The following is a 26611-nucleotide window of genomic DNA, read 5'->3' as shown; positions in this document are numbered from 1 at the left end:
TGCTCTCTCTAAAAATAAACTAAAAAAAAAAAAAAAAAAAAGCATAGAAGTTTAAGTAAAACTTTATTGAGAAATGAGAAGAATTCTATCATGTAGTTACTATGAGTTGCTGTGAATTTTGACCATTTAGAAAGCAAAATTATAAGTAGTAAGACTGGGCCTGCAGAAGCAGTAGCATTCTTAAGGCTTGGTGCTGGAAAGATGCTTAGAAAAATGTCCAAATATAGGGGCGCCTGGGTGGCTCATTCGGTTGAGCGTCTGACTGAGCATTCGACTCAGGTCATGATCTCATGGTTCATGGGTTCGAGCCTGCGTCAGCCTCTGTGCTGACAGCTTGGAACCTGGAGACAGCCTGTATTCTGTCTCTCTCTCTCTCCGCCTTTCTCTCTTTCCCTCCCTGTCTCTCTCTGCCTCTCCTCCACTCACCTTCTGTCTCTTTGTCTCTCAGCAATAAACATTAAAAAATAATGTTAAAAAAGAGAAAAATGTCCAAATATAGAACATCTTTGGGTGATTGGATCAGTAATGCAGTCTGGGATTCTACCACTTTCTGCTGCTTCATGCCTGCATCATCTTGGCAGGGCCTTCCTGAATTCGCACAACCCTGACCTTTTCTTCTGCTTCACAGTCTTTTACCTCCTGAGGCCTTATGAAAGAAATGGGTCAGTTAAAGGTTATGTATCATATCTATCTAGTGAAAGGTTCAGCTGTGACAAAACCTATATTTTTCAGAATGACGTGAAGTTGGTTAATAGATACATTTAGAGAAGGAAGTTAATAATTATCTTGATGCTTGGGAAATGAGACTATTTAGAAAATGTTCCAGGTGATAAATAAGTGAATTTACAGATTGTCACTGTGTGTTTTAGAAAACGATCATGTGTTTTAAAAATATAATTGATAATTTACAGCTTCACTGTCCAAAATCATAGCTACTTGCTACACGTGGATATTTAAATTTTATTTAAAAAATTAAAAGTTAGTACCTAAAATTAGTACCTAAAATTAAAGTTAGTACCTAAATTTAGTACCTAAAAGTTAGCACCTAAAATTAAAGTTTAGTACCTCAGTTTTATTAGCCACATATCAAGCCATATAGATGACTCTGTATTGGAAAGGACTATTTCCTATTGGAAAGGAAAGAAATAGACTATTTCTGTTCATCATAGAATGGTCTCTTGAATAGACAGCATGTTTAGAGAATACAGAGTATGGGAATTTTAATATTTTCAATTTAACCACGATGTTGATTATAATTTTACTGTTGAAGTTTTTGCCTGTTTCTTATCAATTGACAAAATATTAAGAGCCACTAATGTCCGTAAAGATCACCAGCTTGTCAGTTCTATTTGAAACAAAAAATATAAACAAATTAGTTGTTAACTAGATTTACTGTGGTGATCATTTTGTAATATATACAAATATTGAATTAAGTTGTATATCTGAAATTAATTTGTCAATTATCTCAAAAATGTAAGTAAGTTATAAGTAAATTGTGGGTTATACATTTTAGTTTTAAATATACTAGCTCTGTATGATCCACTGTAGTAGCCACTAGACATAAATGGCTCTTGAGCACTTGAATATGGCTAGTGTGAACTGAGATGTGCTATAAGTGTAAAATGTACAATATGTTTTTAATACTTAGTACAAAAAATAAGATGTAAATTGAGTGAAGGGGGGGTCTAAAGGTACAGACTTCCAGGTATAAAATAAATAAATCATGGGAATATAATGTACAGCATGGTGACTACAGTTAGTAATACCGTATTGCATGTTTGAAAGTTGCTGAGAATAAATCTTAAACATTCTCCTTACAAAATTTTTTTGCAGTCATGTTAGGTAATAGATGTTAACTAGATTTACTGTGATCATTTTACAAGGTATACAAATACTGAACCACTATGTTGTACAAATGAAACTAATATGGAGCTCCTGGGTGGCTGGGTCAGTTGAGCACCCATCTTCAGCCCAGGTCATGATCTCATGGTTTGTGGATTCGAGCCCTGCGTCGGGCCCTGCACTGACAGCTCAGAGCCTGGAGCCTGCTTTAGTTTCTGTGTCTCCCTTTCTCTCTCTGTCCCTCCCCTACTCATGCTCCGTGTGTCCCTCTCCCTCTCTGTCTCTTTTAAAAATAAATAAACATTAAAAAATAAAAAAACTGATATAATGTTATGTGTCAGTTATATCACTCTTTATATATTTATTTTAATATTTATTTTTGAGAGTGACAGAGCATGGGGGAAGGGGAAGAAATGGCGGGGCTGGCGAGGGGGTTGGGGACAGAGGATCCGAAGTGGGCTTTGCATTGCAGCAGCAAGCCCCATGTGGGACTTGAACTCATGAACCATGAGATCATAACCTTAGCTAAAGCCGGACCACCTTCACAATTTAAAAAAATAAATAAAAATATTAAGTGAAAAAAAATTTTAAATACCTGGTATTTTAAATCTTGAGTATATATTGAAATAACATTCGGATTGTAGTATTAAATGAAATATATTATTAAAATTAATTTTGACTTATTTTTATGAATGAACTACTAGAAAATTTGAAATTATGTGACTCATCTTATATTTCTGTTGGACAGTGCTGTGCAAGAGCCAATGGCCTAATAAGCAAATCAAGTACTATGTAATTTATTTCTTTATATATATATATATATATATATGTGTATATATATATATGTGTGTATATATATGTGTGTATATATATGTGTGTATATATATATGTGTATATATATGTGTGTATATATATGTGTGTATATATATGTGTGTATATATATATATATATAATTTATTTCTGTATGCCTAAATCAATAATGTCTACAGTTGCCAAGTGGGATGAAATCCTTTTTTTTTGCATACATTTATTTCTGTCCTTTTAGATTTTTAGAAATATAGTAGTACTAATTATATCAATTTTTGTGTGTGTGATTTCATGTATCTTTATGATAATGAAAGACATGTATTAAACACTGATGCAAAGCTTTTAGCCAGCTGCTAAGGAAGTGATATAGGCAGAATGAATACTTTGGACATTCCAAGGATAAACATGTTGCTGGAATCATTAAAAGGCTATCACAGAGACTTTGGGCCTTTTATTGATAAGACATAGAAAGATAAATGCAATTCAAGTGGGAGAAAACAGTAAACTAGAAGGCTTGAATAGAGCCCAGATAGGTAGTGGACTGGGTATGCTTAGTGAACAGGCCAGAATCCTGTTTTGATTTGAATGAAGGATTTCAGTGTAAAAGTGAGAGAGAGTGATTGAAAAGTTAGGGTGAGACTGACTTTAAGACTCTGAGGCTGGAGTAAGAAATCCGGATGAGTTTAATATAGGTATTTAGGAGCCAGAAAAGATGTCGATGAATGGGAAGTGTTATGAAAACAGTATTTTTGGAAGACTGGTTATAAGAGACTATCATAGTTATTTTTTTGAAGTGAGAAGGTACAGTAATATCCTAGAGAAAGTGGGGGAAATAGGGCACAGGGTTGAGATATCTAAAGGCTGAATCATCATGACTGTTGTGTTTGGGAAAGCAGACGAGGAGAAATTGAAACAGACTTTGGTTCCACAAGTGTCATGACAAATAAAAATAAAGGTGTTTTAGCTTTATGTATTTTACAGCTTTAAAACTGTAAAATAGCTAATGTAGCCCTTTACAGATGAGGAATTTGAGATTCAGTGTTTAAAGACCTTCACCAGAAAAATCATGATCACCTTATATTAAGCTGACAATTGAGCCCTTGTCTTTTTCTTCCTACTGTGTTGTCATTGGAGTCTACTCACTTACCCAAGCCAGTGCCTCAGGTTTTCTTGACTCTCTCTATAGCTTTGCACAAGCAGTCAATCACTAAGTTGTATTATTTGTTTCCTAAATATTTCTCAGATCTGCCTAATTCTGTCTGTACTATCTCTACCTATGTTCACGTTACTCCCATCTTTCTGGGTTGATATTTTCTGGAATTTACATGTTATCTCTGCCTTGCATCCACCTCCCAAAACAAGCAAGGAAATAAAAGCAGTCTGTTTTCCTGCAATTCACTTGCTTTCTAAAATGCAGAGAGAGCACTCTCTTGTCTAAATTTTTAAATGTAAATTTCTTAGCCTGGACTTACAAAGCTCTTTATGATCATGTCCTTTTTCCATCCCTCCAGTTCCATGATCACTTCTTTTTCAGTCTTTTGCATCTGCTGTTACTCCTGTAAGTAACGTCCTTTCTCCCCTTTTCTCTGCCTCACCCTCAATCCCAAGTTCAGGTTTAGACTTAGAGTAATAGTCTACTTGTCTGTAACCACCCATCCTATGCTTCTTTCCACTGCCACCACCCCACCTCCAACCCATGATCCACTGTCTAATGCCCTAAAAAGACTCACATGAGTAGGCCCACTAAGGATATTTTTTCTTGTTTAGTAATAGTGGTCCCACAGAAATTTATTGAATGGGTCAATGTTTTTATACTGCAGAGTTGTTTCAAGTTAAAATTAGCTTAGTGGAGAATGAAGAGTCTAAAAGAATGACTGAAAATTAGTCCATCATTTCCCAACCTGTTCTTAAGAGCACTTGTATCCTAAGATAAGCTAGTGTTGTATGTATGTTTCACACAAAATTCCATGGTGAGATATATTAGGTGAATGTTGAAGATTATATCCTTGGATATTCACGTGCACACAAGATCCATCAATAAAGTTGTCAAGAAGTCCTGCACTTAAAACAAAAAATAAGACCTTTGTTTTGATCCAGTATTTTTCTTTTCTTTCTTTCTTCTTCTTTTTTTAAAATTTTTTAAGTTTATTTATTTGGAGAGAGGGAGAGAGGGAGGGAGGTAATCCAAAGCAGGCTCCACGCTGTCAGCACAGAGCCCAACGCAAGGCTTGAATCCACGAACCATGAGATCATGACCTGAGCCAAAACCGAGAGTTGGACACTTAACCGACTGAGCCACCTAGGCACCCCAATCCAGTATTTTTCTAATGTATTTGATTATGGAAACGTTTTAGAGAGTATACCTCCTGTTTCTCTTAGGTTACTAGTGGTATTTGGAAAATGCCAAATTTGATGGCTGTGTATGTGTGTCCTTTTATTTCCCTTCCGTCTAACAGATATAATTAAACAACATAATCACGTCATACCCAAGGGATATATGGAGGAACTCTGGCTGTTTACAGTTAGAAGAGAAAACCTGAGGGAAGGTAAAATAGTCTTCAAATATTTGAAGGTTCTAGCTGAAGAGGAGTTGAAAATATTGTCTTTGAAACTAGAGAATAAGAGTAAGAACTAGGTGTAGAAAGGCAGATTTTGACTTTGTATAAGGCTAACTTTCTAATAACTAGAACTTTGGAAGATAAGTCAGTGTTCTGTCCTGAAAATTGTCAAGTGAAGATCCAGAGGGATGATGTAGAGGACTTTAGCCCATAGAGAAGGTATAGATTGAAAGAATAGTTTTGTGAAATAGGTTGAAAGCCATTGGACTGTTTCTGAGATATCCATATCCATATCCAACTTGGAATTTATATTCCTTGATTCTTTTCTAATTTTATGAATCTGTGTCTTGGTCTGTAATGTCAGTAAAGTATACAAATACGTGTTATGAGAAACAAACACTAGTAGAAATTGTGGTTGTATGGTTAAGGGCTTTTACTTGATGATATTTTTTTTTTAATTGGCTTTATTTTTTAGAGCAGTTTTAGATTCACAGAAAAATAGAGCACAAAGTTCAAAGAGCACAAAGCACAAAGAGAGTTCACATATACACTCTTTCTCAACATACGACCTCCACTATCCATATCTCCTGGCACCACAGAAGTACATTTGTTATAATTAATGAACCTACTTTGACCTATCATTATCACTCAAAAATCCACAGTTTACATTCGAGTTCATTCTTACTTGATAATGCTTTGAAAGAAAATGTGAATATTCCTGCTCATCTTTAAAAGAGTGGTTTTCAGTTATTTCTTGCCCTAGTTTAGTCTTTTCTGATTCACAGGTCTAAAAGATAGTTAAAGTCAACATCCTCTATTTTGAAAAAGTATTCAGAGAAGGGGAAAGTTCTTTTTTTATCTTAAATGTTTATAAATGTTTTATTTTGTGAGCTAACAGTATTTTTTCTTTCTTTTAAGTACCAAAAGAATTGGTGGAGCTCCATTTGAAGTTGATGAGGAAGATTGGCAAATCTGTTACGGCAGACAGATGGGAAAAATATTTGATCAAGGTAAATATTAAAAATTACCTTCTCTGGGGCACCTGGGTGGCTCAGTTGGTTAAGCATCCGACTCTTGATTGCAGTTCAGGTCATGATCTCGCTGGCATGCTGGCATGGAGCCTGCTTAAGATTCTCTTCCTCCCTCTCTGCTTCTCTCTCCCTCCCCTCTCAAAAAATGTGCCTTCTCTGTTACTGAAATATTACTGTAGCATAAATTGATGTGTTTCGTAATATGCTGAACTTTTAAAATGGTCTACTAAAAGTTGCAAAATATGACTTAGAAATCCATACAATTACTATCAGTATGTGATTCTTTTCTGCAACTACTAAGCCATAGTGTTTAGTCCTAAATTTGGGTTTCAGAGGTGTTATGTCCCTTTTGTGCCTAACACCGTGCCTAGGACTTTTCATGTCTTCTCTCATTTAATCCTTAAAATCATCCAGATAAATCAAGTAAGACATAAATAAGGCAAAGAAAGTTGTCATTTTTCCTTGAGATCACACTGTATGCATTGACACAGAATTTGTCTGTTACTTAAATGGTAAGATGTCATAACACCTTTAAATCAGTATAGGAGATTACCAGTTACCAATAAGGCCAAAGCTATCCTTTAGTGAAAACAACCTGGGAAATCAGAATGCTTTACGATAAACCATTCAGGAAAAATGGTCTGAAATTGTATCCAAACTTTGAGACCTACACAATTTTTGGAAGCCCAAGCTGATAAATGTACCTACCTCCATGATATCTTTTGGGAATATTTTTAATTCTATAACATAACAGAATATTAGGTTATATTTTTTGGTATTTTGAAAACTGTATGATTTTCTTGTCTTTTAAAAAAATACATGTTTACCCATGTATTTTCATACCTGCTTTCTTTTTGGGGGAGGTATATATATGACTTCAGAGCACTGTGAAAAGAGGAATCATCAGGGTATAAGAGTTGCTTGTTACATTATTATAAAAATCACATGTGCTTTTCCATTTATTGGTGTATAACACATCATTCCAAATTAAGTGACATAACAATTTTAATCGGTTCACTGGCTCCTTTTCTGTTGGTTGAAAGCAGCCACAATTCTGGCCACATTTCAAGAGAGGAGATACAGACCCCAAACTAATGTTGAATGAAATCTCCAAAATATATTAAAACTGTGAATGATAACTGAGCAAATTTTTAACTATTCAAAGTGCTTTAGGGGTGCCTGGGTGGCTCGGTTAAGCATTCAACTTCAGCTCAGGCCATGATCTCACAGTTCGTGGGTTCGAGCCCCACATTGGGCTCTGTGTTGACACCTCGGAGCCCGGAGCTTGCTTTGGATTCTGGGTCTCCCTCTCTCTCTGCCCCTCCCCACCTCATACTCGGTCTCTCTCTGTCTCTCAAAAATAAATAAACGTTTTTTTAAAAAAGTGCTTTAGAAAATACCAGTGAAATCGCTGTTTTGCCTTTAATAAAATATTTACTAATGGTTAAGAATCAAGTTTTGGAGCTTTAAAAGAGATGCTGGAATTTCAGGGCATTGATTTTTATATAATATCTTAAAGGGTATAGTCCCTTGTAAATAAATGTGGGTTTGTTATTAAAGTGGGTTTATTTGTTTACATGTTCTGAGAATTTAGGTAGAAATATCTTGTATACTGTTCCCATCTCTTGTTAAACTTTAGAACCATGGATAATCTACTTTGCACCGTTGTCTGTTTCTTCATAAAATGTGAGAAATGAGATGATTTTATAAACCCCTTTAGTTCTATGGTGAAAACTACAGGTTCTAGCTCATTTTTTAAAAAATCGAGATATATTCACATAACATAAAATTTGCCCTTTGAAAGTATGCAATTCAGTGTTTTTTAGTATATTCACAAGGTTGTGCAACTATCATCACTGTCTAAATCAGAACATTTTTATCACCTCAAAAAGGAACCCCATACTCATTAATAATTACTCTCCTTTCCTCTTGTCCTTATAAACTAATCTGTTTTCTGATTCTATGAATTTGCCTATTCTGGACATTTCATATAAATAGAATCATACAATATGTGGCCTTTTGTGTCTGGTTTCTTTCACTTAGCATAATGTTTTCAAGTTTCATCCCTGTTAAAGGATGAATCAGCGCTTTGTTCCTTTCTATGCCTGAATAATGTTCCTTCGTATGGATATACCACTTTTTATTTATCTACTTATCAGTTTATGATATTAGGCTTGTTTCCATCTTTCGGCTATTATGAAAAGTGCTGCTGTGAGTAGACATGTGATTTCATTTCTTATATCTAGAGTGGAATTGCTGGGTCATATGGTAATTCTGTTTCGACTACTTAACTGCCAGACTGTTTTCCAAAGCTGCACCATTTTACAATTTCTCTAGCAATTTATGAGGGTTCCAGTTTTTCTACATCCTTCCTCATTAACACTTATGATTGATTGATTGATTGATTGATTTTAAGCATCCTAGTGGGGGTTCCCATGGTTTTGATTTACATTTTCCTTATGACTAAATTATGTTGAGTGTTCCTTCCATATACTTGTGGGCCATTGTATAGCTTTGAGAAAATGTGGAAAAATGCCTCCTCCTATCCTTCTTTGTTTAGTTGGTTGTTCGTGTTTTTGTTCTTGAGTTTTAAGAGCTCTTTATATATCCTGCATGCTAGACCCTTACCAGATACATGGTTTGCATACATTTTCTCCCATTTGGTGTTTTTTCTTTTACTTTCTGTGTAATGTTCTTCGATGCATGAAGGTTTTAATTTTGATGAAGTCCAATACAGTTTTTTCTTTTGTGGCTAGTGCTTTGGTGTCATATCTAAGAAACTATTGCCCAAACTAAGATCATAAAGATGTAATCCTCTAATTTGTTCTAACAGTTCTGTACTTTTAGCTTTTGTGTTTAGATCTATGATCTCTTTTAAGTTAATTTTTGTATATAAGATAGGGGTCCAACCACATCCTTTTGAGTGTGGATATCCAGTTAGTTATTCCATTACTGTTTGTTGAAAAGACCATTCTTTCCCATATTTGATTGCCTTGACATTCTTGTAAAAAGTCAATTCAACATAAATAGAAGGGTCTATTTCTGAAGTTGATATTCTGTTGACTTCTATGTCATCATTTATGCTGTCTTGATTATTAAAGCTTTGTAATAGGTTTTGAGTTGGTTCTTTTTCAAGATTGTTTGGGCTGTTCTGCTTTCCTTGCATTTTCTTAATGAGTTTGAGGATCAGCTTGTTAATTTCTGCAAAAATGCCAGCTATGATTTATATAGGATTAGATATAATCTGTAGGTAAATTTGGGGAATATTAGGTTAACAAAAATAAGTCTTCTGATCCATGGATCAGGATGTCTTTCAAAATATTTAGGTCTTTAATTCCTTTCAAAAACGTTTCATAGTTTTCTGAGTCCAGTTTTATACTTATTTGTTCAGTTCTTTAGTATTTTCTTGGTTTGATGTTGTTATAAATGTAATTTTTTTTCTTAACTTCATCTTCGGATCGCTCATTGCTAATGTGTGGAAATACACTAATTTTTGTATATTAATCTTGTGTCTTGCTTCTTTGTCAAACTATTAGCTCAAATAGTTTTATTGTAGATTTTTAAGACTTTCTATATATGAGATGATATCATCTCCAAATCCAGATAGTTTTACTTCCTCCTTTCCAATCTGGACATACTTTATTTCTTTTTCTTGCGTAAGAAAACCAGAACCCCTGGTATACCTGGTATAACCCCTGGTATAGAAATGGTGAGAGCAGACATCCTTTGTTCCTGATCCTTGGGGGAAATTTTTCAGTCTTTTAAGATTTAATATGATATTAGATATGTGTGGTTTTTTTTAAGTGTATTTATTTTTGAGAGAGACAGAGAGCAAGCAGGGGAGGGGTGGAAAGAGAGGGAGAGAGACAATCCCAACCAGGCTTCACATTGTCAGTGCAGAGCCCGATGCAGGGCTTGAACTCATGAACTGTGAAATCATGGCCTGAACCAAAACCAAGAGTCGGGCACTTAACCGACTGAGCCACCCAGGCACCCCAGGTATATGTGTTTTTCATAGAGGTTCTTTATCAGACTAAAAAAGGTCTCTTCCTGGTATGTTGAATATTTTTTATCATGAAAGGTGTTAGATTTTGTCAGATGTTTTTTCTGCATCTACTGAGATAACCATGTGGTTTTTCCCTTTATTAACATGGTATATTGCATTGATTAATTTTCATATGTTGGGACTGTGCAATCCTACAGTCTCACTTCATCGTGGTTCATAATCCTTTTTATATGTTGCTAGATTTGGTTTGTTAATTTACTGTTGAGGATTTTTGTTTCTGTATTCATAGGGATGATGATGTGTTTTATTGAGATGTCTGTGGCTTCATAGAATTAGTTGAGAAGTTACTTCCTCTTATTTTTTGTAAGTGTTCATCAAATGTTAATTCTTTTTTTTTTTTTTTTTTTTTTTAGCATTTATTTATTTTTGAGAGAGTGCAAGTGGGGAAGGGGCACAGAGAGAGAGGGAGACACAGAATCCAAAACAGGCTATAGGCTTTGAGCTGTCAGCACAGGGTCCAATTCAGGGCTCGAACTCACCAACTGTGAGATCACAACCTGAGCCGAAGTTGGAAGCTCAACCAACTGAGCCACCTAGGTGCCCCTATAGGTATTCCCTATAGGTATTGAGTCAATTTCAGTAGTTTGTGTCTCTAGGAAATTGTTCATTTTACCTAGCTTATTGGCATTAGATTGTTGATAGTATCCACTTGAGATCTTTTTTATTTATGTAGAGTTGGTAGTAATATTCCCTCTTTCCTTATTTTACTGATTGTGAGTGTTCTCCCCCCACCCCACCCCCACCCCCGGTCAGTGTAGCTATAGATTTACCAATTTTGTTGATCTTTTAAGAACCAACTTAACAGTTTTGTAGAATTTCCCTATTTTTCTATTTTTTTCTTTCCTTTTATTTGCCTTGGGTTTAGTTGGGATTCTTTTCTAGTAATACGGTGGAAATTTAGGTTATTGATTTGAGATCTTCCTCTTTTTTTAACATAGGCATTTTCAGCTATTATATTCCATCTTTACTTCTTGCTTTAGCTCCATTCCATAAATTGGTATATTTAGTTTACTTTCATCTCAAAGTATCTTCTCATTTCTCTTGTGATTTCTTCTTTGACCCATTGGTTATTTAGTTGTAGTTTAATTTCCACATACTTGTAAATTTCACCAATTTTTTTTCTATTACTGGTTTCTAATTTTATAACATGTAGAACATACTTTCTATGATTTTGATCCAGTTAATTTTGTTGAGACTTATTTTATGACCTTACATAATATATGTGTGTGTGTGGATGTGTGTGTGTGTGTGTGGATGTGTATAAAAAGTCCTTCAAATTAAAAAAAAGTAGATAAATCCTTCAAATTAAAAAAGTAGATAATTTATCTACTTAAATATTTAGTGAGATTTGCTAATTTCATATTCATATTTACTGTCCTTTTTAAAAATATTTTTCCTTTTTTCTGATTTTTAAGCCTTTTGTTGCCTATAAATAAAGTTTATACACAACACACACATACACGCACCTTAAGTACAGATATATGTTTTTCCCCCTTATCCTTTTTGAAAGCTACAATCTCTACAATTTTTTTAAAGAACAATAAACTCTGGGGCACCAGGGTGTCTTATTTGGTTAAGCGTTCAACTTCAGCTCAGGTCATAATCTCAGTTTGTGAGCTTGAGCCCCGCGTCAGGCTCTGTGCTGACAGTTCACAGCCTGGAGCCTGCTTTGGATTCTGTGTCTCCCTCTCTCTGCCCCTCCCCCACTCGTGCTCTGTCTCTGTCTTTGTCTCTCTCAAAAATAAAATAAAAACATTTAAAAAATTAAAAAAAAAAAAGAATAAACTCTTCCTTAATTCTTTGTTCCCCTTTAGTTTTTACCCATCCTCCCTTTTCCCCCTTTGTATTAGTTATCTGCTGTTTGATGACAAATAACCTCAAAATGTAGCTAGTGAAAACAGTGAATATCAAGTCTGCCATTCTCTGAGCTGTCCCTAATGCTCAGCACATCCCAAACTACATTCTCCCTGATGCCTCTTGGTTTGCAGCCTTGAGTTTTCCAGGTGAAGTCTGAAACTGGCCCCGGTACATGGAGAATAAGGAGACACCAAAGAAAGAAGCAGAGTACTATTTCAGATTGATACTGTGGCTGGTCACCAATATGAAGGACGTTCTGTGATTGTTTGAATTTGTATGTCTACTTTTTGAGGCCTTCCTTAGAATACTTTCCAAATAAACTGTTTAAGCTCATCTCAGGTCCTGCTTTTGTTGGAAATCAAAATTTCATCAAGTGTTTAACAAAATGGAACACCATAATATCAGTTAGTAAGCAATACAGATAAAATATACCCCTGAAGTGCCAGGTTTTGATGAATAGGAAACACAGCATGGCAGGGTACTCTGGGACCTCTTCTTCATGAAGTAAATACTTTCTTTTTTTTTTTTTTTTTTTTTTTTTTAATGTTTATTTATTTTTGAGACAGAGAGAGACAGAGCATGAACAGGGGAGGGTCAGAGAGAGGGAGACACAGAATCTGAAACAGCCTCTAGCTCTGAGCCGTCAGCACAGAGCCTGACGCGGGGCTCGAACTCACGGACCGTGAGATCATGACCTGAGCCGAAGTCGGCCACTCAACCAACTGAGCCACCCAGGCGCCCCGAAGTAAATACTTTCAAGATCAAAAGACATAGCTGACTTTCTTAACATGGAAGCAGACACAGAGAGGCAAACAAAATGAGGAGACAGAGAAATTTATCCCCAATGAAAGAACAGGACAAGGCTTTGGCCAGAGATCTAAGTGAAACAGGTATAAGTAACATGCCTGATGGAGAATTTAAAGCAGCGATCACAAAGATACTCACTGGATTTGAGAAAAGAGTGAGAACCTTAACACAGAGATAAAGAATAACATAGCTCAGATAAAGGGATCAATAAATGAAATCAGAAACATGTTTGATGGAATGAACAGAAGGAAAGAAGCAGCAGAAAGAATTAGTGACCTGGAAGACAAAGTAATTAAACTGAACACAAGAGAGAGAAAAGAACTACACAAAATGATAATAGACTTAGGGAATTCAGTGACTCCATCAAATGTAATGAAAATCATTATAGGAGTCCCAAAAGAGGATGAAAAGAGGGCAGAAAATTTGAAGAAACAATAGGTGGATCTGATTTCTATAAAAAACCAAGAACTCACAAAAACAGGATATAAAATATAATTTTACATATATGTAAAATCTAGGGAGGTGAGGAGAAAAGAATGGGTTCAAACTTAAATGACCATCAACTTAGTATAGACTGCTATATGCAGAAGAGGTTATGTAGAATCTGAATATCAAAAACTACTAATAAACCTGCAAAGAAAAAAAGAGAAAACCAAATATATCATTAAAGAAACTTAGCAAAACGTGAAAAAAAGACGAGAGAGTATCAGAAAAAATCTTCAGAAACACACACAAAACAGGTAATAAAATGCCAATAAATACGTATCAATAATTACTTTGAATGTAAGTGAACTAAATGCTGCAATAAAAAGATGTAGAGTGACAGGATGGATAAAAAAAGAAGACCCATCTGTGTGCTGCCAATAAGAGACTCAGTTTACACCAGAAGACGCTTACAGATTGAAAGTGCGGGAATGGACAAACATCTATCATGCAAATGGTTTTCAAAAGAAAGCCAGAGTGGGTGTACTTATATCAGACAAAAGGGACTTTTTGTTTGTTTGTTTGTTGATTTTGACAGAGAGTGAGTGCGCATGTGAGTGGGGAAGGGGCAGAGAGAATAAATGAGTGAATCCCAAGCAGGCTCCATGCTGTCAGCACAGGGTCTGACCGGGGCTTGATCTCACAAACCAAACCATGAGATCATGACCTGAGCCAAAATCAAGAGTCAGATGCTTAACTGACTGAGCCACCCAGGTTCCCCAAGACAAAACACACTTTAAAACAAAGACTGTAACAAGACATAAAGAAAGACAGTGTATAATAATAAAGGGACAATCCAACAAGATCTAACAGTTGTAAATATTTACGCACCCAGCATAGCAGCACCCAAATATATAAAAATGTTAATAACAGATACAAATTGATTACTAATCGATAGTAATACAGTGATACTTTAACATTCTGCTGCATCAATTGACAGATGTGTTGTGTGTCAGTATTAACAGATGATGTCAATTGTGTTGTGTGTGTTGATGTCCAAACAGAACATCAAAGAAAGAGTGCCTTTGAGTGACACACTGGAGCAGATGGATTTAACAGAAATATTGAGAACATTCTATCCTAAAACATTCTTTTCAAGTGTGCCTGGAGCATTCTTCAGAATAGACCATGTATTAGCCCAGACTCTCAACAAATAGAAGAAGTCATACCAGGCATCTTTTCTGACCACAACGCTATGTAACTAGATATCAACCACTGGAAAGATCACAAATACAATGGAGATTAAATACCATGCTACTAAACAATGAATAGATCAACCAGGCGATAATAGAAAAAGTAAAAACATACATGAGACAAATGAAAACGAACACACAAAACTTAAAAAAAAAAAAAAACCTTTAGGATGCAGCACAAGCAATTCTAAGAGGGAAAGATATAGCACTACAGGCCTATGTCAAGAAGTAAGAAAAATATCAAACAACCTTACACCAAAAGGAGCTAGAAAAAGAACTAACAAAACCTAAAAACAGCAGAAGGAAGGAAATAATAAAGATTAGAGCAGAAATAAATGATATAGAAGCTAAAAAAAAACCAATAGAACAGATTAATGAAACCAGGAGCTGGTTCTTTGAAAAAATCAATGATTGATAAACCTGTAGCCAGATTTATCAAGAAAGAAGAGAAATAATAATCGACACCACAGAAATACAAATGATTATAAAAGAACATTAGGAAAAACTATATGCCAGCCAACTGAACAACCTAGAAGAAATGGGTATGTTCCTAGAAACTTATAAACTACCAAAACAGAAACAGAAAGAAACAGAAATTTGAACAGACTGATTGCCAGCAATGAAATTGGTTCAGTAATCCAAAAAAACCCCAACAAGGGCACCTGGGTGGCTCATTTGGTTGAGTGTCCAACTTTAGCTCAGGTCATGATCTCATGGTTCCTGAGTTCAGGTCCTGCACGTGAGGCTTACTGCTGTCAGCACAGAGCCCACTTCAGATCCTTTGTGCCCGCCTCTCTCTGCCCCTCCCCCGCTCATGCTCTCTCTTTCTCAAAAATAAATTAAAATATGGGGGGAAAAAACCTGTCAAACAAAATCTACGACTAGATGGCTTCACAGGCAAATTATACCAAACATTTAAAGAAGAGTTAATATGTATTCTTCTCAAACTATTCTAAAAAGCAGAAAAGGAAGGAAAACTTCCATATTCATTCTATAAGGTCAGCATTATTTTGATACCAAAACCAGATAGAGACAACACAAAAAAAGAACTACATGGGCACCTGGGCAGTTCAGTCAGTTGTCCGACTCTATTTCAGCTCAGGTCATGATCCCAGGGTCGTGGAATCAAGCCCCGCATCTAAGCTAAATGTTCATCTGAGCACAGAGCCTGCTTAAGATTCTCTCTCTGTGTGCCCCTCTACCCCACTTGCACTTACTTGCTCTCTTTTTTTCTTTTTTCAAATGTTATTTTGAGAGAGAGAGAGAGAGCACACACACATGTGCAGGGGAGGAGCAGAGAGAAGGGGAGAGAATACAAAGCAGGTTCCAGGCTCTGAGCTGTCAGCACAGAGCCTGACGTGGGGCTCAAAGTCGTGAACCGTGAGATCATGACCTGAGCTGAAGTTGGATGCTTAACCAACTGAACCATCCAGGTGCCCCTACACTCGCTCTCTTTCTAAAAATATGTATGTATATAGAGAGAACTATAGGCCAATATCCCTGATGCAAAAATCCTCAATGAAGTATTAGCTAACTGAATTCAACAATACATTATAAAAATCATTCGCTATGATCTTGTAGGATTTATTCCTGGGTTGCCAGGTTGGTTCACTATTTGCAAATCAATCAACATGATACATTACATCAGTAAGAGAAACGAGAAATAAGTCATACGGAGAAAGACAGATACCACATGTTTTCATTCATATGTGGATCCTGAGAAACTTAATAGAAGACCATGGGGGAGAGGAAAGGGAAAAAAAAAATTATAGAGAGGAAAGGAGGCAAACCATAAGAGACTCTTAAAAACTGAGAATAAACTGAGGGTTGATGGGGGGGGGTGGGAGTGAGGGGAAAGTGTGTGATGGGCATTTAGAAGGGCACCTGTTGGGATGAGCACTGGGTGTTGTATGGAAACCAATTTGACAATAAATTTCATATTAAAAAAAATAAGAGAAACGATAAGAACCATATGATCATTTCAATAGAAGCAGAAAAAGTATTTGAAAAATACAGTATCAATTCATGATAAAAACCCTTAAAGTAGGGTTGGAGGGAACATCTAAAGGCCATATGAAAAATTCACTACTAACATCATCTTCAATGGGGAAAAACTGAGAGCTTTTCCCCTAAAGTCAGGAACAAGGCAAAGATGTACACTCTCATCACTTTTATCCAACATAGTACTAGAAGTCCAGCCACAGCAATCAGACAACAAAAAGAAATAAAAGGCATCCAGTTCGGCAAGGAAGAAGTCAGACTTTAAACTGCAGCTGACATGATACTATATATAGAAAACCTGAATGACTCCACCAGAAACCTACTAAAACTGATCAATGAATTCCATAAAGTCACAGGATACAAAATCAATGTACAGAGATGTCTGTTGCATTTCTACATGCCAATAATGAAGCAGCAGAAAGAGAAAGTAAGAAAACAATCTCATTTACAATTACACCCAAAATAGTAAGATATCTAGGAATAAATGTAACCAAAGAGGTTAAATACCTGTACTCTGAAAACTATAAAACACTGAGGAAAAAAATTGAAGATGACACAAAGAAGCAGAAAGACATTGCATGCTTATGGATTGGAAGAACAAATATTGTTAAAATGTCTATAATACCCGACCTACACCTTTTGTTTTGTTTTGTTTTGTTTTTAGAGAGCGAGTGGGAGTGGGAGAGAGAGGCAGAGGGAGAGAAAATCTTAAGCAGTCTCCATGCTCAGCATGGAGTACAACATAGGGCTTGATCCTGTGACTCTGGGATAATGACCTGAGCTGAAATTGAGTTGGACACTCAGCTGACTGAGCCACCCATGGGCCCCAGCAATCTACACCTTTAATGTAAGCCCTGTCAAAACACCAACAGCATTTTTCACAGAACTAAAATAAACAAGTCTGAAATTTGTATGAAACCACAGAAGATTCCATATAGCCATACAACCTTGAAAAAGAAAAGCAAAGCTGGAGGAATCATAATTCTGGACTTAAAATTGTATTACAGTGCTATAGTAATCAGTGAAACAGAATAGAAAATCCAGAAATGAACCAACAACTGTATGGTCAGTTAATCTTTAACAAAGCAGGAAAGACTATCCAGTGGGAAAAAGACAGCCTCTTCAACAAATGGTGTTGGGTAAACTGGACAGCAACATGCAAGAGAATGAAACTGGCCCACATTCTTATACCTTACACAAAATCAAAAGGGATTAAATACCTAAATGTGAGATCCAAAATCATAAAAATCCTAGAAGAGAACACAGTAACCTCTTTGACATGGGCCATAGCAACTTTTTTTCTAGGTATGTCTCCTGAGGCAAGGGAAACAAAAGCAAAAGTAAACTATGCTACTGTATTAAAAATACACACAATGAATGACACAATCAACAAAACTAAAAGGCAACCTATGGAACTCTTGAAGATGTTTATATATGACATATCTGATAAAGTGTTGGTGTCTAAAATATATAAAGAACTTATATAACTCAACACCTAAAAAAACAATCCTGTTAAAAAATGGGCAATAGACATGATTAGACATTTTTCAAAGAAGACATGCAGATGGCCAAGAGACACATGAAAAGATGTTCATCACTTATCATCAGAGAAATGCAAATCAGACCTACAATGAGATATCACCTCATACCTGTCAGAATGGCTAAAATCAACAGCTCGAGAAACAACAGGTGTTGGTGAGCATGTAAAGAAAAAATAACGCTCTTGTAAACTGGTGCAGCAGCCGTGGAAAACAGTATATAGGTTCCTCAGAAAGTTAAAAAATAGAACTACCCTATGATTCAGTAACCACTCCCTTGGGTATTTACCCAGAGAATACAAAAACACTAATTGAAAGGGATGCATGCACCCTTATGTTTATAGCAGCATTATTTACAATAGCCAAGATGTGGGAGCAGCCCAAGTGTTCATCGATGGATGAATGGATGGAGATACACACACACACACACACACACACACACACACACACACACACACCATGGAATGTTATTCAGCCATAAAAAAGAATGAAATCTTGCCATTTGCAGTGACATGGATGGAGCAAGAGACTATAATGCTAAGTGAAATAAATCAGAGAAAGACAAAGACCATATGATTTCACTCATATGTAGAATTCAAGAAACAAATGAGCAAAGGAGAAAAGAGAGAGAGAGAGACCAAGTAACAGACTCTTCAGTATAGAGAACAAATTGACAGTTACTCGAGGGGAGGTTGGTGGAGGGTTGGGATTAAATAGGTAGTGGATATTAAGGAGTGTACTTTTGGTGATGAGCACCAGGTGATGTATGGAATTGTTGAATCTCTATGTTGTACACCTGAAATTAATATAACACTGTATGTTTAACTGGAATTAAAATAAAAACTTTTAAAAATGAACATCATACATGTATTCTCTTGTCATTTTTCTGTGTTAGGAATCTGAAGGTGACCTAGAGCTGGATGCCTCTGGCTCAGAGTTTCTCATTAGGCTGTTATCAAGCTGTTAGCCTGATATGCAGTCTCATCTGAAGGCTCAACTGAAGAAGAATCCACTTCTAATCTCAGTTACATTGCTATTGTCAGGATTCATTTCTTTGTCATGGCTTATCCACAGGGCCACTCATGACATTGCAGTTCCATGGGGGCATTACTTCTCCATATGACTGCTTCCCACATGGCAACAGAGCCAATGAGTGAGAGAGAAGGGCTGAGACAAATAAAGTCATGATATTTTTGTAACCAAATCTTAGATATGACCTACTTTCACTTTTGCCATGTTTTAAAGTAATGTCACTGGATTTGGCTTATATCCAAAGCTGTGGGATGAGGGCAGCAAGGGGAAGTGAATTCTATAGGGGCAATGAATACAAGGAGATGATGATCATTATGGGCCACCCAGAAGGTGTCTATCTCAGTTTTATAGATAGATTTTTTGAAATAATTTTCTTTATTTGCTATTCTGTTTACTTCCCATTCACTCCTCAGTCCCTTGGAATTTTTCTTCTTTCTGTAACATTCCATTGCAATAAAAATTCTTTACAGTGAAAAGCTTGAATGATGTTCTAATTGCTAAGTTGAAGTGTTACTTTTTATTCCACATCTTTTTAATTTCTCTAATTGTTCTTTCCTTGAAACACTGTTTTCTTTTAGTTTTTTTCCTACACTCCTTTCCAGTTTTTCCTTTTACTCCTAGTAGTCTCCTTTCCCAGATCTTTTTTTTTTGTCTGAGTTCTTAAAAGTTTTTTATACTACAGAAGTTTGTTCTAGACCTTCTTCTAGTCTCATTTTATATGTTCGTCTTGGGTATTCTTGTTTATTCCTATGATTTTAAAACCTCATATGTTAATGACTTATATTTTCATCTAGAATCTTAGTTTGAAGGCCAGTATACCAACTACATATTGAACATCTTCATTGAAAAAATGCTGATGAGTCAATATTAACTAGAGACTAAACTACCGTAAGAAAGAAACTCCAAAATATAATTGTTTAAATAAGCATTAAATTTATTTGTATCTGTTACAATAATCTGACTTGTCTACCCTGGGACAACTGTATTCCATGAGGTTATTCAGGGATCCAGGTTCTTAACATTTTTTTAAAAATCTTTTTTTTAATGCTTATTTATTCAATTTGAGAGAGAGAGAGTGTGAGTGGGTTAGGGGCAGAAGGCAGGAGAATCCCAACCTGTCAGCCCGATGTGGGGCTTGAACTTAGAAACTGTGAGATCATGACCTGAGCCAAAATCAGAGTTGGATGCTTAACTGACTGAGCCACACAGGTGCCCCCAGGTTCTTAACATTTTATTGCTCCACCCTAGGGTATTTTGTTTTTTTCTTTGTTGTAGAATGCGTTTCAGCTGCAGGAAAGGGTAAGAATGTATAGGGCAAACAATTTTCTTTCAAGAAGTGAGGCAGAATTTGTATACTTCACTCCTATTGTTCTATTAGGAAGAGCACAGTCCCATGATCATACCTATTTGTAGAGGAAGTTAGAGGGTATCAACCCTTACTTAGTGGCATAAATTCAGGAAAATGGGGCAGGAGGAGCAGATTTTTGTATGGCAACTAAAAAAGATTTGGTTTCCTTCGCTTTGGGAGAAGTATACATCTCCCTGCCAGTGAATTCAGGCATGGCTATGTGACTTGTTTTTGGCCAGTGAGATGCAAGGAAACATGATAGGTTACACTTTGAGCAGAATTTTTAAGAGCAGTGGATTTTCTCCATGTTCTCTATTCCCTTTGCTATGATAACTTATACTTTTCTAAGTCAGTGCTGCCCATTTTTGGGTGAAGATGATAGGTTACAAAGCCACTGCTAACCAGTCATAAACGTAGGCCAGAAATAAAATTTTGTTGCTATAACTGAGTGATTGACACACCGTTTCTTAAAGGGTCAGATACTAGATATTGTAGACTTTTGTTCCTTATAGTCTCTGTCACGACTACAGACAATTCCTCAATGAATGGATTTGGCTGTGTTCTGATAAAACTTATTTTACAAAAAACAAGCACTCAGTTTGTGGGCCATAGTTTGCCAACTGCTGTTGTAAATGGTTAAGCTTTAGGTCTTATTTGTTACTACAGCATAACCTTTACTACCCTGACTAATACCTTTAGTTAAATAGCACAATACCCCCACCTTCTTACCCAAGTCAGAAATCTTAAGTATGATCCTAGACTCATTTCCCAAACTAAATCCTAACTTCTTTCTCTCAGAGCTCTTGACCTAACAGATGAAGGTTACGTCCACCCCCCAAGGTTTAAATAGACCTTACTATAAGGAGCTCCCTGTTGAGGAGGGCCTTATAAACCAATGTATTTGGTCCCAAGATGTCACCATGAGGAAATCTAGGAGTAATGATTGCAGAAGAGGTAGCTGTATGTAATACGATCCTGGGAAGGCTGACCAGGAATGTAGCAGACATGATCAGGATAGGCTGGGGGTGGTCAGGTTGCAGGGTGAGCAATAGGACAGCCCCCTTCACTCCTGGTTCGAGTAGCTCAATGTGATAGGACCCAGCCTGATGGCAGGAGGAAACGCAGGAAGCAGGAGGTGAGCCCAGTAGTGACATCCATGGTCCCGAGCTGCTTCTGCAGCAGCTTGGAATGGATCAGGGTACACAGAACCGAACCTCCGCCAGGGTTAGGCCTGTTAGGCCCCTCAGCAGCAGAGGCATCAGCACAGACATGACCACATGGAGTGACTGCAGAGAGGGGCCAACAGTAGCCCAAGGTTGGGAAGTCAAAATGGCAAAAGATGAAGATACTAAGACCCAAAGAGAAATATTTATTCTTAGCCATACATTCAAGTTAGTAATAGAGAACCAGAGCTTGGGTAGAGAAGCTATTAAATTTGTAATACAGTTGCCCCTTGAAAGCACAGGTTTGTATACCTGTCCACTTACATGCAGAATTTTTCAGTAAATATAGTACAATACTGTGAGTGTATTTTCTGTTCTTTATGCTTTTCTTAACATTTTCTTTTTTTAAGAGTATGGTAGGGGTGCCTGAGTGACTCAGTCGGCTGGGTATCCGACTCTTGATTTTGGCTCAGGTCATGATTTTGCAGTCTTGAGTTTGAGCCCCAAGTCAGGCTTTGCACTGGCAGCACGGAGCCTGCTTGGGATTCTCTCTCTCTCTGTGCTCCTGCCCTGCTTGCTATTTCTCTGAAAATGAATTAACTTAAAAAACAAAAGAATATGGTATATAACACCATATAAATATATGTAATGACGTTGTAATATATGTAATAATATATATAATATATGTAATAATATATTATTTGTAAGAGTATATATTATGTACAATATACATATGTAATATAAATATAAAATTTTTAATATATTATACATAATATAATATATACATATATAATATAATTTAAATTACATAATTATATAATTTATGTGTAATATAAACATGTGTGATATCAATATGTGTTAATCGATTTTACATGTTATAGGTAAAGCTTCTGGTCGGTAGTCGGCTATTTAAGATTTGGGGGAGTCAAAAGTTATATGCAGATTTTTAACTGTGTACAGGATTGGCACCTCTAATGCCTGCACTGTTCAAGGGTCAACTTTGGTTTTTTGTAACCTAGTGTTTATTGTTCCTTGGCTTGTAAATGGTGCCACTGTCATTTCATTCATTAAAACATACCTAATAATTTTTCTGGACTTTTTTTGGGTTTTTTTGTCCTTCACATTTATTAAATTACCAAATCCTGATTGACTTATGCTTCTTAATCTCTCTCAGTTCAGTCCACGCAACCCTTACGGTCTCTACCCTAGTTAAGGCCATTGTCTCTCACTTGGATTTCTGTAGGACTATCCAGACTGGTTTCCCTGTGTCTAGTCCAGTTATCCCAATTGCAATGATAAAGTGAAAATCAGAGTTATCTTTCTCCTTTGGTTTAATTCCTTAATGTAGGAGTCCTTGTTGTCTTCTGAATAGAAAATAAATTTCTTAATGGCAACAGAGTTGTTCATCTGATGACCCCTGCTTTCTCCTTTGGGTTCTTTTCTTACTATTCTCTTTTAACCTCATCAGTATGTACTCTGTCTACCATACGGAACTTTTTTTCTTTTAAGTTTGTTTATTTATTTTTTTGAGAGTGCACACTAGTGGGACAGGCAGAGAGAGAAGGAGAGAGAATTCCTAAGTCAGACGCTTAACTGAGTCACCCAGGCGCCCTGGAACTGTTTTTCGTTATATAATGGTCATGCTATTTCTGCCTCTTTGGTCCTTTGTATATGACTGTTTAAAGTAGGCCTTGCCCTTGAGTGTTCTGCTGTCTTAATATATATCCATGCTTTATTTCTTTCCTAGTAGTTATCGCTCTCTAAAATCATCAGTTTTACTTTTTAAGTTTCTCTTCTCCAGAGGATTCAAAGCTCTATGAGGGCAAGGATTTTTATTATTATTTATTACATTTTAAATATATGAGCTGTTACTCAGTATTTATTGAGTCAGTAAATGGATGAATGAATGAATGTTTACTTTACAGAAAGTCCTGTATGTGTATGTCTGTCTCCCGGTCTCACTTAGTGTGCCTGATAGTCAATGTTTCCTTAGTTTTGTAGTTATCCTCCATAAGTCATTTCTTCATGGGCCATATGGTAGCTGGCTAGAGTATGTGAAATAGTGTATACTGTTTATATTGCAATAGTCCAATTAGCTTCTTGTATGTGCCCCTTTTGCTGCCATTCCACTCATACATGTGCTAAGATGCACGGTGTAAAGTTAGAGAGGTATGCATATTTTTCCGTGTTATGCCATTGAATACTAATGGTAGCTGTTCAAACATGTTAAAAATTGCACACTTTTTATCAGATATCAATTTTCAGTGCCTATTATTTTAGATTCTCCTAAGAGTAATTTCATAGATAGTTTCAGCTTTATTTGATCCCAGCAGAATTTTAAAATATTTGTTCTAAGGAGTCTTATTGATCCTAATTTAGGTGGCCCCAAGGTCTAGGTTAGAAAAGTATCACTTTAGTGATACTACACTGCTTATAATTATGTTTCACGTGCCTCCTTGGACTAAGTTGTAATCACCTGAGAATCAGACACAGCTCTGGGATTTCCTCAATTTGGAGGACCCTGTGGTATTTCTAAGGAATGAGGTTGAGAAAAAGGTTTCCCACAGCCTCTTTTTATTTTTAGTATTAAAAATGTAAAGTGCATAGGTAAAAACCAAGAATATTGTAACATCCATATTCCTACCATTCAGAATTAATGCTTTTCTGGTTCATTAGATTCTTTCATATATTGGCTAATAACTTCAGTTGGGTAGAACTTTTCATGAAATTTAAAATCTGTCCCCATTTTATCATTATTTTTTGGCAAATATTCCAAATGTTAATTATAAAAGTGAATATGTAGATTGTCTCTTAATTTGTAAAGCACTTTTGTACATGTTGCCTAAAAGCCAATTAGTTTTACTTCGCAACCCTAAGCAATTAGCTTTGTAGATCATAGGACAAACATCTGTGCCTTACTGATCATCCATTACACTAATCTGTTTTAACCATTGATATATATTTGTTGACTTGGATTTATATCATAGTTGCAATGATTTGACATTTAAAATTTGGTTTCAGTGTATAAATAAGTCATGCTTTATGATTATGGAATAAATATGCAGATGCTTTTAACCTTAATTTACTTTGAGAGTTATGTGTTCAATGCACATAAAACATTAATTAGATTGTGATTATTTGCAGTATAAGAAATTTCTTTAGCACAGCAGTTTTCAAATTGTTTTTCATGAAGCCCTAAAGTTTCCCCAGAAATGTTTCTGAACTCACATACTAGTCTGCTGGGACCACCATAACACAATACCACAGCCTATATGGCCTAAACAATGGAAATGTATTTTCTCACAGTTCTTTAGGCTATAATTCCAAAATCAAGGTGTTGGCAAATTTGATGAGCATTTTTTTCTACTTTATGCCAGTCCTTGTCATCACCATGCCCTCACTGCCCTTTCCTCTGTGTGTTTCCTGCGGGGAGGGGGCTTGGGGCCTCTGGTCTCAAAGACACCAGTCTTACAGAGCCCACTCTTATAACCTCATTTTACCTTAATTATCTCCTTAAAGGCCTTATCGCCAGGTGCAGACAGACACGTTTGGGGTTAGGGCTTCAACATAGGAATTTTGAGGGGGCATAGTTCATTTTATAACATCCTGTGAAATATTTTCTTGGAAGTGATTATGCTAATAAAAATGGAAGGGGAGTTGAAAACTGTTGTCATAAATTATGTCGTTCCTTCAACATAAGAATTTATTAAAATTGTATTCACATGTAACTTTCCAGGAGTACATTTATTTAGTGAAATTAGGAATCATCCTTACAAACTGTCTTTCCTTGGGTTCTAGATGTCTCTTAATTTGTTGGTAATGTTGATTCATAGACTCTTAAGTGATGCAAGCACATTAGATATTACCATTTGCATGAAGTTTGCTGGGGTCATTAAAGCTTTGATTATATTATAATATGTTTTTGTAAATTATTGTGGACTCTAATTATAGCAACTTCATGACCGAGGCTGAAAAGTGTTGGATTTAGAATCAAGAGTTTTAGCTTTCCTGTTAATTAAGTTTTTGATCCTGGGTAAATTAATTTTGTATTTTTGTGACTAATTTCCAATTAGAACATAAAAGAATATTGAGAAAAAAGAAAGCCCCAAATCCCAATTTGGGGAATCATCAGATACTAATGATAGTTGTGAAAGCACTTTGAAAAGCACAATTTATGGAAATGCCAATTATCAGTTTCATGGGTAATTTGCAAATAAAATATTTTATTTTGAATGTATGGTTAGATTCCCTTAGTAGGAAAAACAACTCTATTTACTCATGTTATTGTCTAGTTTTTGGTATCTTCAAAATAAATAATGTTAGAATGAAAAACTCTGCTGTAATTTTCCCCTTACTATTCCAATTCAGGGGATAACTTAGATTTTAACATAATGTGAAATTCCACTCCATCATGATTGTTGTGGTGATAATAACATCTACCTCCATATTGTTCTTTGAAATCTATTAAAACTTAGGGAAGGTCCATTTGAAAACTTTTGACTAATGTTTTGTTTGAAAATAGGAATACCTAACTAAAAACATAATTTTACTTTATTATAATCAAGTTTTTCCATAATTGCCCACTTATGCTGTGTTCACTTTTTTACTTCCTACTGAATCTTCCCCAGTAGGTTTCCTGTCCCCACTATTCCACTAAAAAAAAACTAGCCTTGTCAAAAGAAGCCTTGCCATGTTGTAAAATCCAGTAGACATTCTTCAGTTCTTGTTTACTAAACCTTTATCATTCTTTCACAGAGTTGAGTCTTTTTAAATCTCTCTCAGCTTTGCTTGTGTTTTGTTTTTTTTTTTTCTACCTCCCCTGGGCTTTCTTACTCTCTTTTGCTCACTCTTTTCTCTGATCCCTTAAACACTGCATGACTGACTA

The 26611-nt window shown here is 35.9% G+C and overlaps 1 protein-coding gene across 4 annotated transcripts in view; it reads left to right on the top strand.

Moving 5' to 3' along the window:
* The window catches only part of RSF1 (remodeling and spacing factor 1), a 155320-nt gene that overhangs the window by 36850 nt on the left and 91859 nt on the right, over window positions 1-26611 (top strand). For 3 of the 4 annotated variants that reach the window (XM_060605526.2, XM_060605525.2, XM_060605528.3), the window contains exon 2: window positions 6126-6217. In XM_060605526.2, coding sequence (XP_060461509.1) covers window positions 6126-6217 — 92 coding nt within the window. Of the gene's footprint in view, window positions 1-4857; window positions 5196-6125; window positions 6218-26611 lie in introns of those variants that run through there. The other variant, XM_060605527.3, reaches the window with a different exon arrangement.

The sequence above is a fragment of the Panthera onca genome, chromosome D1, assembly GCF_046562875.1.
Source record: "Panthera onca isolate mPanOnc1 chromosome D1, mPanOnc1 haplotype 2, whole genome shotgun sequence".
Lineage (NCBI taxonomy): Eukaryota > Metazoa > Chordata > Mammalia > Carnivora > Felidae > Panthera > Panthera onca.
The sequence above is the reverse complement of the archived record's forward strand: the minus strand, read 5'-3'. Positions and strand labels throughout refer to the sequence as shown.